This window comes from Azolla caroliniana, unplaced genomic scaffold (genome assembly GCF_043228905.1).
Source record: "Azolla caroliniana isolate FFs.n. ecotype wild unplaced genomic scaffold, voAzoCaro1.0.p SCAF_14, whole genome shotgun sequence".
NCBI classification, from domain to species: Eukaryota; Viridiplantae; Streptophyta; class Polypodiopsida; order Salviniales; family Salviniaceae; genus Azolla; species Azolla caroliniana.
This window is the reverse complement of record NW_028230449.1, coordinates 13,285,143-13,304,995: the sequence shown is the minus strand read 5'-3', so window position 1 is coordinate 13,304,995 and position 19,853 is coordinate 13,285,143. Positions and strand designations below refer to the sequence as shown.

The 19,853-nt window shown below is 35.1% G+C and overlaps 1 protein-coding gene across 1 annotated transcript; it reads left to right on the top strand.

The window, feature by feature from the left end:
* The first annotated feature begins 2,498 nt into the window (after positions 1-2,498).
* LOC147855510 (Metallopeptidase M24 family protein) lies at positions 2,499-14,924 on the top strand. Its single transcript, XM_087330158.1, has 16 exons — positions 2,499-2,692; positions 2,815-2,864; positions 5,797-5,857; positions 6,682-6,777; positions 6,861-7,010; positions 7,889-8,020; positions 8,175-8,302; positions 8,511-8,553; positions 8,695-8,778; positions 12,240-12,281; positions 12,943-13,013; positions 13,259-13,312; positions 13,389-13,494; positions 13,567-13,635; positions 14,456-14,599; positions 14,714-14,924. The coding sequence occupies exons 1-16, from the start codon at positions 2,573-2,575 to the stop codon at positions 14,801-14,803; spliced, it is 1,440 nt and encodes a 479-aa protein (XP_087186284.1). The 5' UTR covers positions 2,499-2,572; the 3' UTR covers positions 14,804-14,924.
* Positions 14,925-19,853: the final 4,929 nt, after the last annotated feature.

Sequence of the window (19,853 nt, the reverse complement as noted above, 5' to 3'; positions counted from 1 at the left end):
CATGAGTGAGACCACCATGGACTTTGTTGGGAATCAAACTCAACCTAAGTCTAGTGTATGAACACACCTTTCTTGAGAATGTATGAACACTCATAGGTCAAAGGTCACCACTACTTTCTAACATTCACTATGTGGCATAGAATCATATTCTATGACACATAACCAATGAGTTTCCACATTCTCCATGACACATGAGCTTCTATAGTTGTTAGAGAATGAGTGAGTGGTTTAGTGAGAGGGTGACCTCATATAAAGCACCTTCCTCCTACTTTGTAAGCGTCGTTAATCATCCATGTAATGTTATATCCTTGTACTTGTTATTCTCTACTCCTTGTCAATATACATCTTGAGTATTCTATTTTCCTATCTATCTTGTGCCTCTCCTCTTTCACACACACATAACACACATCTCTAATCTATTCCGTTGTATAGAATCACTCTCGATTCTTTACAGACATGAACAAGAGGGGATGGGATTGGTCAAGTTGATGGTGTCAAAGTGCTTTGCCACTAATAAAACACTCTAACATGAAATTCAAGGACCTAGTTTCCATCAATTTTGAGCAAAATTCTATATCTTCATATTTCACGATCCTTGTTCAATTGCGATTTACACCAAAACAATAGGATTACTATAAATCATTTTTTATGTATAGTAAAATAACATATTACATCAAAAGTTCACAATTGAAATATTTACAACGAGATGAGATCTCAACCCTCGTTAGATGGAGTGTTTTTTATGGCAAGAAGTAGTTAAGATAGAAGAGTATATGAATCACATGTAGAGCTTTGAGGGGAAATCCTTGAGATTCGGAGCAACGTCCCAACAAATAACCATGTCGCCTATTGTTGTTGTTGGTCTTTATACACCCTCTTGAGCCCAATTGAAATCTCAACAACATTTTTGTTTTATGCTAAATTAAGATCCTTGACAACAACCTCCATTGTCCCTTCTTATAGGCTTTTGGCGCTACTCATGCATATAAAACTAATCAATATTCATGGATCGAGGCATACAAAATGACCTCTATACCATAATGCTTTGATTGAGTTTTACGTTGAATATGGAAAATAGAGGATGCTTGGTCATTGTAAATGTGGGGGTATATTGGATGCATGTGATGACCCAAAGGTGATATCGGGAGATGTTGAATATGAACATGATGAGGAAGATTGATTTGGTTTGAACATATGCAAATTCATGGTATGCTTCAACTATTGAGGAAGTGTTCAATCAAGTCTATCAAAAGAAGGATTCATGGCTAGCTATTGTCTTACACAAGACGGGTTGGGGAAGGATAATCATCTCCTTTCCATCATTTTGTATTTTTTAGTTGATATGGTTTTTTTAAACTAATGGAAGGATATGTTTAAAATAAAATAAAAACTAATCAATATTCTTTTGGCATGCCCCTTGCCTTTTCACTATTGCATGCACCTATATTTATCTTCTTAGTACACTAGGTGTAAAAAAATGTCGATCACCATGTCCATCCATGACCCAGTGAAGTTCACGTAATGCCTCTCATGGTCTAAACAGGAATTAAACCCATAACCATATCATTTTGAGAGTAAGCTCTTGTCGATAGTACTAGATATCTTTTTGTTGTCTTGAGCTTCATCCTACCTCATGTCCTTCTTGTTATACTTTTGCCTTATCCTTCAACCTTTCATATATCTTGAATCAAGATGCTTTAACTTTCACAAGCATCCCACATCACACAACGGGGGAAATGTTATGACATGGGTAGCTATCATGGATACATACGAATGTTTGGTTAACCTAGGCTGAGGGGAGGTTCTTGTGTGAAAACTATTAGTATGAATACCATTGTAGTTAATAGCCAAACAAAACAATAAAACCAATAACACAAAGGGCTATTCTATAACAAGAGCAATGTTGGAGGAGAGATAAATAACTACTTTCATGTTGATGTAACAAAGTGATTAGTTGGTCAATATGGTCATCCCCCAAAAAGTATGAATAAATTCACCCATCCAATAATGGTGTTGGGTAGGCCTAATACACTCCGGTCCCACACCAAAGATTGTGTGGCAAAATTCAACCAGCCACCCGAGAATTTCCTTCTAATCGTGAAAGAATCTTCAAAATTCTACAAGGAAAACAACACGAAACTTATACATATGTATTGATCAAACATTTGTTACTCAAAATAAGGAAAAGAAAAAAGAAAAAACTCAAATCGAGGTTATAGTGAACAATGTTGTCTTTTCTCGAGATTCACTACCGAGCACAAGGTAAAGACTTGGTGCGCGAGGAACTTGGTCTCGTGAAACCCAAGTGTGAGAGCCTAATATACATACATACATACATACATACATACATACCTACTTACATACATATATAATAATTATATATGTATGTAGTGTAGTATGTTTGTTTGTATGTATAATACATATGTATATAGTAATTACAAATTTGTATTATATATGTACTGTATCATGTATGTATGTATGCATGCATGTATGTATTATGCTACATGTATACTAATGAAAGAGGAAATCAGAAGATTTTTGGATTTAGCTCTGTTTTAAGCTACTAACAACAATGGAGACCTTCAAGGTTCCCATGGAGTTACACTCTCACAATCGATCAAAGCTATTGGACTCTCTCCGTAGTCATCTTCTATCTGAGAAGCGCCCTTTGTCAGGGTTTGCTCTGTTGCAGGTAATTTCTTTGTCCTAATCTTTTTTTTACTTAAAGATTAATTTTCTCATCTTCCCGGCCTACAATTATGATTTGTTTTTTTTTTAATTTAAAATTTATATCTTTATCTGAATTTTTTGTAGGGAGGAGAGGAGCAATACCATTATTGTACTGATTCCCTTTTGCTCTTCAGGTAAACAAGCATTTTTAGCTTCTTTCAAAAACATAAATTTTTTGGCGTTCTTAAAATGATGAGATCAAGTTTTCGTATAGTTAATTACATCCAACATAGGTTAAGCTTGAAATTAATGATTCAAAACATTGTTCACATATTTCATAGCTAGTTTATTGTACATGGATTTGTGATCCTTTGCTTTACGATTTATCTGATAGCTAGTTTTTCATATATACCCTTTTTGTGAGAGAGACCTTGGTAGCTAGTTTATTATGTTTGTCTTTGTAAGAGAGGAATTTATCTGTTAGTTTTTTAAATATTTATTTTATAATGTATGAATTTGTGAGAGAGGCACTCTTTTGTTTAGACCTAAGATATTAATTTCTCCATTATAATAGAATATAGCCATTTTTCAATGATCATATCACCCAATTGCTGTTGTGGCTATAGTTATGTGCTCATAAAGTTTTCCAATTCTTCTTGAAGATGCACATGCTCAAGGGGTTTCATAAATTTATTTGGTGATTAATTTTATCATGTATGATCTATAAGAGGCTGGTGGTCATAAGTTATGGAGTTATGAAGTCTTTTGATGATTACGATCACTCTAAAGTAGTCTTGGAAACCTCATTATTTGTTTGATGGCATAATTTTATATAATTATCTAAGCTCTCATGGTAAATATGTGCTATCCCAGCACATCCAATATTCCCTTTAGAGTGAGGCCATATCAATTTGATAAGGTAGCCATCTATCTTAGCCATGCGTTTGGCATCATGCTTCCAAGTTTCAGCCAAAAATATAACATCAATATATTGCACTACATCTCTTAGTCTTAACCCGTTATCCCATGGATATCCTCTGCATTTTGCATCATGCTCCCAAGTTTCAGCCAAAAATATAACATCAATATATTGCACTACATCACTTAGTCATAACCCCTTATCCATGGACATCCTCTCAACTCCAAAATATGATTTTCAAAATTGAGGTATCTATAGTCCCATGGGTCATCACTTCCTATGCATTTTGAATTCCTTTTCTAGATGCATATGCTTGCTTTCTACGTTCTTACTCGTCTGGAGTTCAATCCTCCATTATAAAGAAACTGGTGCCCTTATACACCCTACTACTATCTAAAATGATATCTCATTTGCGTTTATCTAGGATTGCACAAACAATAAGTCGACAAAATGTTCCTTCTAACCTTTTCTTACCAACCCTATGTGTAGCATATATGGTAACATCTTGCATAGCATCTCCCATAGCAAAGTGATCTTCAAAGAATTTTGAATATTCTCTGCAAGAGAAAGTGCATTCTCTGATTCATACTCTTACACGCGTCTAATAATAATTCTCTGAATCATACTCTTGCATGCCTCCAATAATAATAATGTTCTTTCTTCTTTAAATTTCATATTGCTCTTTTATGGAAGTTGATGAGGGGTAGGTTTGTCTGTAGTAGGAGACGAGGGTGGAATAGAGAGTTGGCATAGAGGATGAGCTTTGAGTAGCTGAAACAAGAGGGGAGGACGTAGGTGGGCCAGTTGAAGTAGAGGAAGGAATTGGGACCTTCCACAAAAAATTCTGGAATAATTCTTCATGTGACTCTAAAAAATGAACATCTCTAAAATTGATATTGATTTGGTACCCAAGAATTCTGGATTTCTTGATCTTGGACTCAACTTTAGTCCACTTAGCATCTAAAATGTGGAGAAATGCATGAAAGCATGAGCATGACCATCTTTTTCCAGCCAAGAGTCAATTGAAGCTTGTGTGGGTGCTGAAGATGAAAAAATAGTTCTAGCCTTAGGATTCGGGTCAGTCCTTTAATAATATTGTATGAAAGGTTGTATTACAACAAGCTGATCATATGTGATTCCCAATCTATATAGTTCGTTCCATCTAGAATCTTTGGGAAGTTGAGGAATGGTGGAAAGATATAATAGTGGCATTGGAAGCCATAGAGTCCCTCCTATAAAGCTTCAAATGAATTGTTGTAATCATGTGCACCTACCTACTCCACCCTAAATGATAGTTTAAGTGGGACTATGTATGGATGTTTGGAGAGCCTCTTCTATAGGGTGGGAGGGATGGAAATGAGAAAAAAGTTATAGATTGTTGGCTGCTCAAAGAAAATTGTGTTACGAACTATAGTAAGGTGCGAAAGAGGTAGCAGCAGCAGAAAAATAAACTAAACAAGGACTGTATTCCGTAGTGCGACTCAACGCCTTTAAATACAAGAATGAGAGTGGGGTTTGTAACAGATTAATTTATAGAAGGGGATAAAATATACTTGGGAGCATAATGAGTTAAAGTAGTGGAGTAGTGAAGAAAAGAAACAATGTAGTAAATGCTGTAATGAAGTAGTGGCAGGTTCAGAAAGTCGAATGAAATAGATGTTGGAATAAAGTGAACCTAGAGAAAGAGAGAGAAATATATGAGAGTGTGGAATGGAGAGATTAGTTTTGAAGAAAGACCAAAGAAAGATATATTTACATCTTTTAAGAGGTCAAAATGGCCTATAAGACCAAACAAGAGATTACACCTTAAGAACTAGAACAAGAACTAGGTAAACCTGTAGAGTTTACGAGGAGAAAAGGATATGCATGCTACATGTGTTCAAAAAACTTAAATAAAACTATTATTGAGAAGAATATATCTTACACAAACGTTCTTTTGAAGGATAATGTCTATCTAAGAGATGAAAGGAATGAGAAATGGGAGCAATAATATAGATAAATCCATTGAAAGAGTTCAAAATGACTCTAAAACCAATATTGTGCCTTTAAGCTATGAGAAATGATTGTTTGTTAAACACATAATGTGCAATAAACTCTACTACTGTTAAGAGTATGAAAAAAAAAGGGTAAATTCTCGCTTTCATAATTATTTCTATGTCAGAGTCTATTGTTTGTTATCAGGTGCTCAGTTTTCAACTTTTTATCAGGCAGGAAAGCTATTTTGCATATTTATTTGGAGTCAAGGAGCCTGGATTCTTCGGTGCTTTGGTGAGCATAGGCTCCAAACTTCTACAAAAACCTTGTTTGTTTCTTAATCTCATGAGAAAATGGGGTTTCCCTTTTCGTAAATAAAAAGTGAGGTATATTAGGAAACTGCCAGTTCCTGATGTCTAATTTTATCTTACCTATTTAATGGATTAGATGGAGATAATTTAGAATGTTATGATGGAGGCCAACTCTTTGAAATGTTTTTCAGTTTTCATCCTATTTACAAGTTTTACTTCTCTCTGATGATTAATATCATGGATGATTTTGTTCTGAAAAAATGGATGCTAATCATATTGACTCAAGAAATCGAGGCAGAGGAGTTCAACAACATTGCTGGAGCTAAATACATGCAAAGGCTTGGCAAGCAACCAACACATAGGTCTGATTCGGAAGGGTAGAAATTTGGTGTAAAACAACTTTAGTGTTGTAATTTCCTTCTAGGTTGAAATTCTGAAGGCTGAACTCAATCTTTGGAGTGAAACTCATACATCCAATATCCATTACATTCCACTTTGGAGTGCCGAGTGAACACCAGTAACTGGTGCTTCCTTTAGAATGTGGAAATCTTTGATGATTGCCACACATGATGGCCTATTATTTAAATCAACAAGCAAACCTAACTAGGAAAGCCTATTCAATGAATAACTCACCTATCTGTGTCTCATTGCTGATCCATATCTTTTTTCCATAATTTTTTTGTACATACCGAATCACATCCATTTAATTTATTTTTTTCATGCATGAGTCATACATGTCAAAATGCTTCATATTAAAACCCAATTCGTTTTTACTTATAAACACATACATTAAATGCTGAATTTCAGGATGTTGCAACGGGCCAATCGTATTTGTTTATTCCCAGGTTGTCAGCAGAATATGCTATTTGGAGTGGGGAAATACTCCCACGAAGCTATTTTAAGGTAAAGTAGCAAAGTTAACATTATCTTAAAAAAATGATTTATCACCTCATATGTTGACATGAGAATGGTATTTTTTATGTCAGGATAACTACAAAGTTGATGAGGTTTTTTATGTCGATGAAGTTGTAGTAACCTTGAGGCAACTTAACCAAGGCTTAGAAAATCCATTGCTATATTTGCTCTATGGCTTGAACACAGATAGTGATCGTTATTCAAAACCTGCAGATTTTAAGGTAAGGAGAGAATTTATAAGATATTTCCATTATGCAGATTGAGAGGTTTCATAATTGGTCTTTCTATTCATAAGTATTGATAATGAAACTAGAGCAAAGAATGCATGCAAAGCTCTTCCAGATCAGAAACAAGACGTTGGAATCTTATTTCTGTTTATTGGATTTCATTGCATATCTAGTACGTTGATTTGTTGCTTTGCTTGAACTATTATGTCTAATGACTTGCATTGTTGATTTCTTGAAATATAATATCTTTCCAACGGGAGAATCATGGGGATAATAATGATAACTACATCTATCCAAATTAATAAATGTGGAGCAAGAAAGGGAAACATCTATCCAAATTAATAAATGTTGATTCCTGCGTAAAATGTTACCTTGAGAGTGCCAAACTTGCGAGTACAAACTTCATTAATTCCTGCATTGAAAAAATGAACTGTAGTATTTAAACCCTTCATTTTTCATTACTGTTCACATATGCCTAAGCACAGATCCTTGAATGGATTGTATTGATTTGTGGGTGTATCTCCCCTATGCCTCCAAAGCATTATGTAGGTACAAAATTCATCGAGGCATTATGTAGATACATATGAATGTCTTTTGTTTTTTATCCCTCCCTTCAGGATTGGAGACCACCTGACCTTGTCTTGTGTATTACTGTTAAGATTCCAATTTGAATTTTACTATCATGAAACCAATTTTAATAAATGGAGATTCCAAAATGTTGGGTATCTCGCGTCATAATGGAACTTTGACCTCGGATATAGAAGAAAGGAGGCTGGATTCCAATTCAATTTCTGAAATGCCTTTTGGTATTTCTGAATGAAGCTGAAATGTCTCTTTGTTACTTTTCTTGAATAAGTTTGTCTCTTGTACAGGGAATAGATGAATTTGAAACAGACTGTGAAACATTGCATCCTATCCTAACTGAATGTCGTGTGATAAAATCCCATTATGAACTGGATTTACTGCGGTACATCAACAAAATTAGCTCTGCTGCACATGTAAAGGTAATATGGAAACCTACTTGCATCAATTAAAAAATATATTATTAGAAGGATAGAGTCAGAAGCTCATAAATGAAAATATAGAATGTTAACATTCTTCCTGCAGTGAATCTCAAGTGAGCTGGGTTATGATTAACTCTTTGATTTCATTAAACAGGTGATGCAAACTGTACGGCCAGGAATAAAAGAATATGAGCTAGAAAGCAATTTTTTGCATTATGTCTACACAAATGGTGGTTGTAGACATGTTTCTTACACATGCATATGTGCCACTGGTCACAACAGGTTTTTGTGTCTTGAAAATGATTTCGGAGTATTTTTATAGCCTATACACCAAGCTTATTGATGTAGTAGAGAATCTAAACGTCTTAAGTAAATATCAATAATGAAATATATAAAAAATGGGAATTTATATTCTATTTGTTGCAGTATATCCTTTATTGTTTTTCTGAAGTTTCCAAGCAATAAGCTCTTTTGGTCTGGAAAATTGCAGTTCAGTATTACATTATGGACATGCAGCAGCCCCAAATGATCGGGTAAAAATCACACGTCTGTCTAAAATCTTGATTAAATACGGATATTTATATGGAAAACTTAGCAATATTCTAGATTCAAGCTTCAGAAAAGAAAATCAAAATCTCGCATTAGCTTATTACTTCTTTTTTCCAACCTTACAGACTATTGAGGATGGCGACATGGCACTTTTGGATATGGGAGCAGAATATCATTTCTATGATTCCGATATAACATGTTCATATCCTGTACACTTGCTATCATTTTTTGTCTACAGTTTAAATTCTATTCTCATAACACTTCCTAATCCAGCATATATTAAAAGCAGTGTTTATCTCACATTTTATTGCAGTGTATTATGAAAACGTTTCAAATGTATTTTATATGTCTGGGTTTAGGAAAATATTGGAGGTTTTCCTAAGGATCATCTCTGTGCATTCTAGCACCTATACTTGCATCCTCTCTCTCAATGTGATGGATTTCCAGAGACTTTGAGTACTACCACCAGTACCCATACTCAATTCGGGAGATTCACATCTACCAACTACCACATGATCATGATTCATGACTGTTCATTTTTTGGCAAATTAAATGCTTCTGAAAGAAGGTACCTGAGCTGAAGGACATGCTTGTTTTAGGAGAAGGTTCTCTACAATGGATTGTATTTCCACATTTTGGGATATCATTGAGGAGAGTAGATGTTAAGGGCATAGCCTTATGAAGACGACTAATTTCCAGGATTTAAGGTTAGGATAAATGGAAAACCAGTTATCCTTGGACTCGGGACAAACCCATAAAGACTAGTAACATGTGAGAACACGTGGCTGTTTGTGAGTCTATGGAGTTCAACTATAAAAAGCGAACTAGTGATCACCTTCAATACAACATCTTAGAGATGCCACTGGAACTCTGTGGACGAGGCAAAGTTCTTGTATTTCAGATCTGTTGTTACAAAGCCATATATAATAGCATGGTATACCGATGGGGTTTTGTATTCGTCTCCTTGGAGTCGATTAACAAGTGATTTTCTCTTCAATCCAGAAATCAAAAAAGCGAAAAATCTCGGTATCTTTTATTTTATTTTCAACAAACTATACTTTTTTATTTGGCAATCATTGATAAAAAAGTAATATTTTCATTGATGTTTTTATGATAAACCTATTGAGATCTCTCTTGCACATCATGTTTGTAACGAAACATAAACCTCTCTCTATTAACGTCTTAAAAGGCGTTAATATATCTTTCTTTCATTCCCTCTCTCTGTTTTCTTTATCATGCATCATGTTTATCCACTTATTGAACGTATATTATAATCATTAATCTATCTTTATTTCTTTTCTGTGCATCATGTTTTCATCATTCCCTCTATGATGGTCCATGCCTTACATGGTGATTGTCCGCACTTCATGTGATGGTCATCCTCGTAGATGCATTGTTTTCTTTCGTGTGCATGATGTTTATCTACGTATCAAACATACATTATAATCAGTAATCTATCTTTCTTTCTTCTCTGTGCATCATGTTTTCATCGTGCCCTCTATGATGGTCCATGCCTTACAAGGTATTTGTCCTCACTTTATGTGATGGCCATCTGTGTGGGTGCATTTTTTTCTCTCTTGTGCATCATGTTTATCCATGTAGAGAACATACATTATAATCATCAATGTATCTTTCTTTCGTTTCTGTGCATTATGTTTTCATTGTACGCTCTATAATGGTCCATGCCTTACATGGTGATTTTGTGTACTGCACATGTGAAATGCCATGATTTTAGGCACTCACCGGTGAAATTCCGTATAAGGTGTTGGCCATGTGCGAACATGCACAAGATTGTGTAACATGTGTGTGCTTAACACATGCGTTTTGGTTGCAATGTCCACCGCATAAGGTTGTAATTGTGAATGTGCTCATGGGTGTCGCTGAACACATTTGTACCCATGTGGGTGATTGTCATGGAAGACAGATGATCATAAAGTGCATTATAAATCTTGATACACAGAAGAAAGGAATAAAGTTTTAACAATTATAATGTATGTTTGATATATAGAAATATGTGATGTACATGAAACCAAAAAAGAGAAATTAGTGATGAGTGAATAAAATATCAATAGGTTTATTGCAAAATAAAATCAATGAAAATTATCCTGATTAATGAATGATTGCCTAATAAAAAAGCTTGTTGTTTATAAGAAAAGAAAAAATACCAGGAGTTTGCAGTTCTGTGCAAACCTTTAATTGTCGATCAAGCTGACCTCCAATGATACCATATAATGAGATGAACAATAGTGCTGTGTTTAGGTTGGAAACCTGCATGTTCCACACCTCTCTTGTTGTCTTTCTCAGCCCATTCACTCAGTTGATGTTCAACAATACTACCTAAAAACTTAGCCACAGAAGATCCCACCATAATTGTGTGATGGTTGGCGATCCAATGCTGATTCCCTCTTATGTATAGTTTCTTCCAGTTATTGTGCCAAACTTGAAGAAAACAGTGTGGTATATTACCTGGTTTAGTAATGTATATATCCAGTCTTTAGTTACTAAGGCCAGTCCATTGACCATTTCTGAGCATACAGATGCAATGACCTTTGTCTCTCTATCAAGTTCATACTGATCTTCATTTCCTTTTGAGGATATTGTATTCCCTTGGTTCATTTGTTCATGCATCACTTGACCTCAGAGTGGCCTTAAGCTTGCATATGGTTGCCTTAACATCCATCATTGAACTATGCATTATTAGATTTACATGTCTTCTCTCCTTGATGTAAATTTTTTGGTCTCACGATTCATTTTGGCCTCTCAAAGGTATCAATGGTATTTGATTTCTCTGCTTCGGAGACATTTCCATTCTAGATCGACCTATGCTAGAGATCATTTGAAGACAAACGCTACAATATACCTAACTTGAGAATCTCACATGTGCCAAAAACCAGATTCCCTCGTTTCTTCTCTTTTCATCTTATTTACTTTTATATTTACTGTGTAATATTTATTTTATTTTGATTTGTTCTCAAAGATGAGACAACACTCAAGATGTAATCTCTTATTTGGTCTTATAGGCCATTTTGGCCTCTTAAAAGATGTTAATATATCTTTCTTTCTTTCTTTCTGCCTCTCTCATAGATCACAATTGGTCTTCTGTGGACTTTAAAAGTCTATCTCTTGCTCCATCATTCCTTCTCATGTTACAAGTCAATCAATGGCTACACAAGTAGGGTCTTCTCAACCACAACACTCAAAAGGGGTTACAATAGATTGGGCAATCACATTTTGGCATGCATGTAGCCCCCATCCATCTGGATGATGACCTCATCACCCAACACCAAAGGTTCCTCCTCATTCCAGAGAACCCTCCATATTGGATTGGTCCATGTTGGAGATCTTTTGAGGGCTAAAGTTTCAGTCTAAGTTTAAAATGGGAAATGTGGCGCTCTGGTATCTTAAGCATTTCCACTAATTAGGCCATTTTGGCTCTTAAAAGATGCTAATAATCCCCTGGCCCCAAAAAACATTAGTCTAACATGCTATTTCATAGCATTTGTAATGTTTAACATGTGAACAACATTGAGTTCAAACTAATTAGTTGGTAGCACTAGTCGTTTACCTTCTGACAAGTCTTTTTGAGATAAAGGGTGCTAGTAGTTTTTTAGGAATATATGCTGTATGCTGTCTTATTGATTATTATTTTTTGGTTATAAATTTTAAACAGGTGAATGGAAGTTTCACTAAAGACCAACGTGTCATATATCAGGTTAGCATGTGAAATTTCATCTCATTGTCCATGCTTGTATCCAGATCACTTTGATGTGGACCCATTGCATTATCCTAAGACTATGTTTTGAGCCAATTTTCTTTAGAAATACTAAATCCATACCCATAATGAATGGCCACCATTTGAAAACCTATTTTTATTACAGGACTTCCCCTGACAATAAATTTATTTTAAAAGGTCTTATTCATAATAGCAATAAACAATGTTTCAAGCCTCTTTAAATGGTTTCTGAAGAAATGCTTGCCCAAAAACAGCATCTGTTATGTTTTCATGAAGGTCTAGAAATAGAATATAATTGTAATTCTAGTCTATTATGCCTCTTATTGCTTTCAAAAGACAACGTCAAATTTAAATTTTCATTTTTAAGTGCACAAAGTTCACAAATTTCAACTCATCAGGACTCAAGGTAATGGCTTTCAAACATATATTGTATCTCTCTTGCTTGGAAACCTGTTAAACATCTCCTATGCACTGGGTATCTACATATGTAGTCTTTTGTTTTTGTCTCACCATGGTATATACTACAGACTATAGTAGGTCCTGAGAGCTGTGTGATTTCTACTCTATTCTTTGAAATGAGTGTGTAGAGAAACTGTTTGGCAAAATAAGTTAACATTTTTCACATCCTTCTTTTCTTTAGGGTGTATTGGATGCTCAAAAAGCAGTCTTGGCAGCAATTAGACCAGGCATCAGCTGGGTGGAGATGCACCTGTAAAAGAACTGATTTATTATCGTCTCTAGAAATGGTTCAATTTTTTTGAGGAAAGGATTGTGCTATTGATGGTGAAGATGTTGTACTTCTAGGCATTAGCTGGAAGTTAGAATGAGTAATCATTTGTATAGAAAATTTTCAATATAGATGTTTCTCCAATGTTCACTGATTATGTATGGCTTATCATATTTGTGCTGGAGCAGACTTTAATCTTTTCAATACTGACTTTGCATGTTCACTACAGGTTGGCGGAAAAGAAAATTTTGGAAGCATTACTGAATGCAAATATTTTGATTGGGTAATTGAAGTTCAGACACATTAAATTCTAATATCCAAAAAAAAGAGATGCTTATCATGGTTGTAAATTTGTACAGAGAGATAGACCATATGGTTGCAAAGAGACTTGGAGCCACCTTTATGCCTCATGGATTAGGTCATTTTCTTGGTCTTGATACACATGATCCAGGAGGCTATCTGAAGGTACACTTGATATAAATGTATGAAGCTATCAATTCTTCATTACTTTAAAATGATTTATTTCTCTTGATTAAGGGAGTGGAAAGGCCAACAGATCCAGGATTAAAATCCCTCCGCACAGCAAGAACCCTTGAAGAAGGAATGGTAGAAATATCCTGCTTTCTGCCTGTTTGTTGATATTTTTATTGTAATACAGTATATTTCTGGCTTCCTACCTTAATGTGATGTGAAAACTGACAAAACATATATGCAACAAAATGATTAGTACTTCACTATAATTTTTCTGAACACTAGAAACATTGGCTGAATCAAAATATAAAAATCAAATGCATATCTATTGTGATCTTAATGGTGCTAGTTGCAAGGATATCCACATCATCCACAAAGAGGGAATGCGTGTCTGCATGTGTGCATGCATGTGTTCAATACATGCACACACATTTCTAGGAGTCCTTGGTGATAGCAGTGCTAACATAATGTAGTAGATGCAAAAAAGACTGATAACGTTTGAGGGATTTTTGTTGATGCAAGAAAAATTAAAATGTTTGAGAAACCCACACGGTTTAATCCAATGTCTCAAACCACCAACTCTTCTAAGAAAGACATCTAGATTCTTACAATGTGGGTATCATTTGAAAAGGGTGATAGTAGTGGGGATGAATAAGCTGTGACCTGTTTTTATTATTTAATAACGAACCACTATTCCATTTATACCCCTCATATTAACAATATCTAATATACTGTCTTAAGATTATTCAAAACTATTGGATTTTCCTTCAAGAAATGCAAGCTGTGCAGTTTAATGAAAATTTGTTAGTAGTTCAGAGGAAGGCGAATATGAGGTTATATTTTAAATATGATTCAAAATATAGAGGTCTTAAATTCACTCATTATAGGTTTGCTACCATTATGGAACATATAGTGCAAAAACATTGGTCTTCTCACTCATATGTTCATTTTTTAGGTTATAACTGTTGAGCCAGGTTGCTACTTCATTGACATACTACTGGATGAAGCAATTAGCAGCCCAGATACTTCTTGCTTCATCAATCAGAAAGAGATTGAAAGATTCCGAGGGTTCGGTGGTGTGAGGCTTGAAGATGACATAGTATGTAACCTAATCATTAATGACATGTTTTCCATTCATTCAATTCATTGAGAGTTTGCAAACCTATATCCATTTTTACGGATTCACTCGTTTAAATGGTCATGTAATGAGTAGGTTGTAACTGCGACTGGGTGTGAAAACCTTACAAAATGTCCGCGTGAGATCAGTGATGTCGAGGCAGTTATGGCTGGTGGCTCTTGGTGACAATCTACTATTCTCGAACCAAAAGTAATAATTAATAATAGATCACAATATCTGTGGTGATGTTTGATTGTATTTGATGTACACATTCCAAGTGCAATGAAAGCATGTGTTTTTGCTCAAATTAACTTGTTAGAATGTCTCAATTCACTATCACTTGTTGATATGTAGAAAGGGTAGAGTTTGTTTATGTGTCGTCCGACTCTACCAGATGTTGATATGGTGGCTGGTCTAGATATAAGATACATACATACATACATACATACATACATATATATATATATATATATCACACACACACTCTCTATCTCTTCCCATATACAAGAGTGTTAGAAAATAGTTGAGAATGGTAATAAGGTCTTCCAGTTTGGAATCATATATAGGTTACAATCATTGTGAGGTCTTCAGGTATGGCACTTCAGGTGTTCTGCTTTATACATTTGAAGTGATCTTTCAGTAATTGATATTTAGTTTGACAAGAATATTATCTTGATATCTCGGAAACAGTAGTAGGAATATAGGTGACAATGGTCATAAGTTCTTCCCTTACGGGATCAAAGGTAGGTGATTATATTTGTTAATACCTATCTTCAAGTATGTGACCAGTGATAGTTCTTTAAGATCATCTACCATATTTATAAGTGCTAATGTATTGTTATTATAATGATCTAAAATTCAAAATTTGAATCTTACATAGTGCTTAGTTCACTATATTGCTCTTAATGTAGGGATCAGCAACAGTTCTGTTTAGGTTTAGCCGGTTTGGGGTTCTCAAACCTGAACCAAACCAAACCGATCCATGAATCGGTTTAGGCTAAACCGGTTTGTGAACCGGTTTGGGACTATCTTCCATATACATAAATGTATGTACCTATAACCAAAATAAAATTCATAGAATAAATAGTGTGCAATATCAAAGAAAGAAATAACAAATGTATGTAACTATATCCAAAATGTTGCTGATTCCTAAATTAAAGTTAGACGAAGTCATGGACACCTGTGTATCTTGCTAGGTATTACATGCCATCCAATTAAAAGAGACTATAGTGGGAACGCTTGTATCTTATACATCATTTATAAAGTTGCTACATGTATAGAGATTTGGTGCAGTAAACCACACTTAGCAATCTTTGAGGCTCAAGGCCAATGGAAGATTTAGTATCAAGTAGCTTCCTTTCATGGGCATATAAAGAAATACTATCCTTTTATTTTAACAATGTTGACTTATAGTGGTATAATATTATGATAGAGTACTTGCAACATGTATTGGTAATTAAGGCAAGATATAGATTTATTATTACTAGTGGACCATTTGGACACGCATATTCTACCCTTAGGTATGTTCTAGAAATGTTGTACCTAAAGTAAATTTGTGGTATATACATATGGATAAACAATGCCAATCTTGTGTTCCCTCTTTAAACATGTTGACATTATACAAATATAAACTAATTAACCATACTATTAGCCATAAGGTACAATCAATTTACTAGTGAGGCTAGAGATATGCTCAAATTAGCTTGCCAATAAAACCATGTTCCATGTTTTGGAACTCTCATGATAACCATCTCGGTCTATTATGCACAATGTGTGCATGTGAAATTTCAAGTGGTAATTATGTAGAAACACTAAATATAGCTCAGAAACATGAACATCGATTAGATAATAAATCATTCACACATCACTAGAGTTTCTACAAATGTTTTCATGCCATTTTATTTCTTGTATTCGAATGCCATTTGAAGTAGTCTGAGAATCCATATAATATATATCCATTAGACACTACCATCTATGAAAAGCTGGCAATGCGAAATGGTGGGTGAACAATTTCTTCAATATATTCTATTCTCTAGATATCACATTTGCCAATCTTCTTCTAGATTAAACGTTTGTTGAATTATCAAATACACATTTATAATATACTCCATTGATCAGATTTGTAAACACTTTGAGAAACCTTTGGAACCACTCTGGCTAGGGATATGTTTCTAATGTTGTGGTGGACATCAATATGTCAACGACATAGATGATTACCAAGACATTATAGTATGCTGTCTTTGTAATTAACAAACATGAATGCAATTTCAGTGCAACTGAAAGAAAGAAAGATATACCAACAGAGAAAAGAATGAATATGAATATGAAAAACACTTTCAGTCCAATTCTCTGAAAGGAAATATACTTCAGTATGATTGGAAAAAACGTTTCTTTTATTTTTGAATCCTGTCACCATGTCTTCCTTCAATGCTTGTAATGAAATTCTGTTTGTGGACATCCTGGATATACACATTTCAAACTTAGTGTGTGATAGAGACAGGTCAATCAAGAATAGTGTTTGCGGACTGCTTTTTTTGGCGTTAGATAGGCAAGCAACAAGCCTTACAATTACTGGATATAGGAACCTAAGAAAGGAAATTAATATAGTATCTGCGATTAGTAATTACTTGAAGGCTGCAGGCAGCAGGACTCTCTCTCTCTCTCTCTCTCGTCTGTATGGAGATTCCTGAGTCGTCACTCTGTGTGGAGACTATACTCGTGAGTCGTCAATGATCACTCTAGTCTCTATTATCTAACCTAATTCAATCCCATAAACGGTTCAGCCGGTTTGGTAAGGCCCAAGCCGAGCCGAGCTCAAACCGTTTAGGCAGGCTCAAGCCTAAGCCGACCCAAGCCGGTTTATGCTTGAGCCTAGCCGTTGTCAATCCCTTATCTTAATGTCAAGTTCAATTATTTAGACGATGAGCCCAAGATTCAACTCTTCACTTTAGGCTTGAAATGACCGCCTAATTAAATCCCATAAACGGCTTAGCCGGTTTGGCAAGGCCCAAGCCAAGCTCAAACCGTTTAGGTAGGCTCAAGCCGTTATAAATTGGTTTAGGCTTGAACCGAGCAGTTGTCAATCCCTATCTTAATGTCAAGTTCAATTTTTTTAGACGATGAGCCCAAGGTTCAACTCTTCACTTTAGGCTTGAACTGACCGCCATATGTTTTGGAAAGCGTAATCGTTACAATTTATTTATTGAATTTTTTTTTATATTCATATGTTGCTCTAGCTGACAATGTGTTGGGCAATTGCTTTGCCTCCAAGAATGCGCATACAAGAGACCACTAGGTTTGCAACTCTTTCAAACTAAAGAAATCGTTGACATTTTCAAGGATGCCAAATTTTTGTTTTATATTGTACATGTGGAATCATATCTTGCACTTTTTTTTATATACATATAACAACTTTTTACCCATTTATTTTACCAAAAAGGTTATTATTAACCGATATGGCTTGTTTATATTGTTAATGTTGTGGCCCACAGGCATGACCATAATTTATCCTGTGGTAAGTTGTATCATAGTATTATACACACCAGGATAAAATGTGAGGGTTAACCAAGAGTGTAAAGAAGGGATGATTACTTGTAATCCTAGGAATTGAGACAACCTATAAAGGATACGTGTGAACTTGCCTGGGGGCCTTAGGTCTGGCAATAAATATGAGGCCTAGCTACCCTCATCGGTCACCTGATTCAACTACGTCGAGACTCTTGTAACGAGCACGCCAATACTAGGTACAACTCGATGCCATGGAGGTGGTATGGGATGCCAATCAAGGCTCGAGTCCGTCTACGACTCGATGCCATGGAGGTGGTGTGGGACGCCAACTACATGGTGGTCGGGTGGATCAACACCCTTCTTTTCCACTCTTTCTCTTATCTATCTATCATTTATTTCCTTATTTCATGCTTACATTAGAAATAATCTCTAACAGTTAAAGTAGTTCCTACCCTCTTCCCTTGTGACATTGCCTCTCCTCTCTTCATGGGGTTTGAGTTCTCTTGTTAATTGTGATTGCTTCGAAAATTTGAAAGTAAAATGTCATCTCTTATTTGGCACAATCATTGAACCAACACAATTAGTGTAATTTTCCTAACAATGTAGGGTATGTTGTCACTTGATTTGCAACGACAACTTATTTGAGTAGACAATCATAAGTTGGAAAGACTATTACCTTCTAGTTGTTATTGCGAATTCCAAGTTTTGCTATACACAATATGGATGTTGTGGTTATGAAGGGGTTGTGAAAGCAACCTTGAACAATGATACCCTTCAACAACCACTTTGGTGTCTTCATTTTTAAGGTTTTTCACATATTCATGACTTTTTTTTTTCAAGTTTATATATAAGCTTGACAACGCGATGATAGAAAATAATCGTTCTTTCATATCATATCCTTGAGAAAGTTTTAGATTATTTACCTAACTGTTTACATGGGCCACATAGTTTTCACTAACTTTCGTGGATTGGTTAGAAAATTCTGGTTCATAAAATACTTTATAAACTAATCAAGACAAATTTGCCTTTCTTTTGTACAATATGTTTCCAAGAATAAAACAAATGCATATGGCCGGTGTGCTTTTGGAAATTGTAAAGAATATCACTCTAGTATTGTGCGAGCCAAATAAGATTTTCCCTTGGGTCAACATAACTAGAATGTTGAGATCCCACGGTCCACCCACACACACACACACATTGATTGTGCTCCTAGTTTAATTGATTGTTTCATTTTGGGGGTCAAAGAAACGAGGGATATATTGAGGCTCAATCCTAACTAATTATGGGTTTATCGAGCAACAACTACAAGATATAACATTGATGCAAGGTTCTTTACCTCTACAAACTAAAGAGGAACCGCGGGTTTATTGGTGTTTACGAGGTCAAATGTCATTTTTCCACGTGACAATTTATCCCTTCTATCTTTACTATGCTAAGTCTCTTAAGTGGTAATCATCTAGGCCTAACAAGAATGGGAAGTACATAACTCTAATTATGGATGATAGTAGATCTTAAAATGTAGTTGGGAGCAAAGGTCTTCATTTGCATAGTTTTGATTGAGAGTTTGCCTTTGGGATTAGCTCTAAATGGGCATAGATTAGCAATGGGTGATTGCTTCTTTTGCATTGTTCAAGTTGAAGATATTACTCATCATTCCATACAATGTTTGATTGCTTGTCACATTTGGAGTTACATTTCTCAAATTTGACAAGTTTGGTCGTGTTGTTGT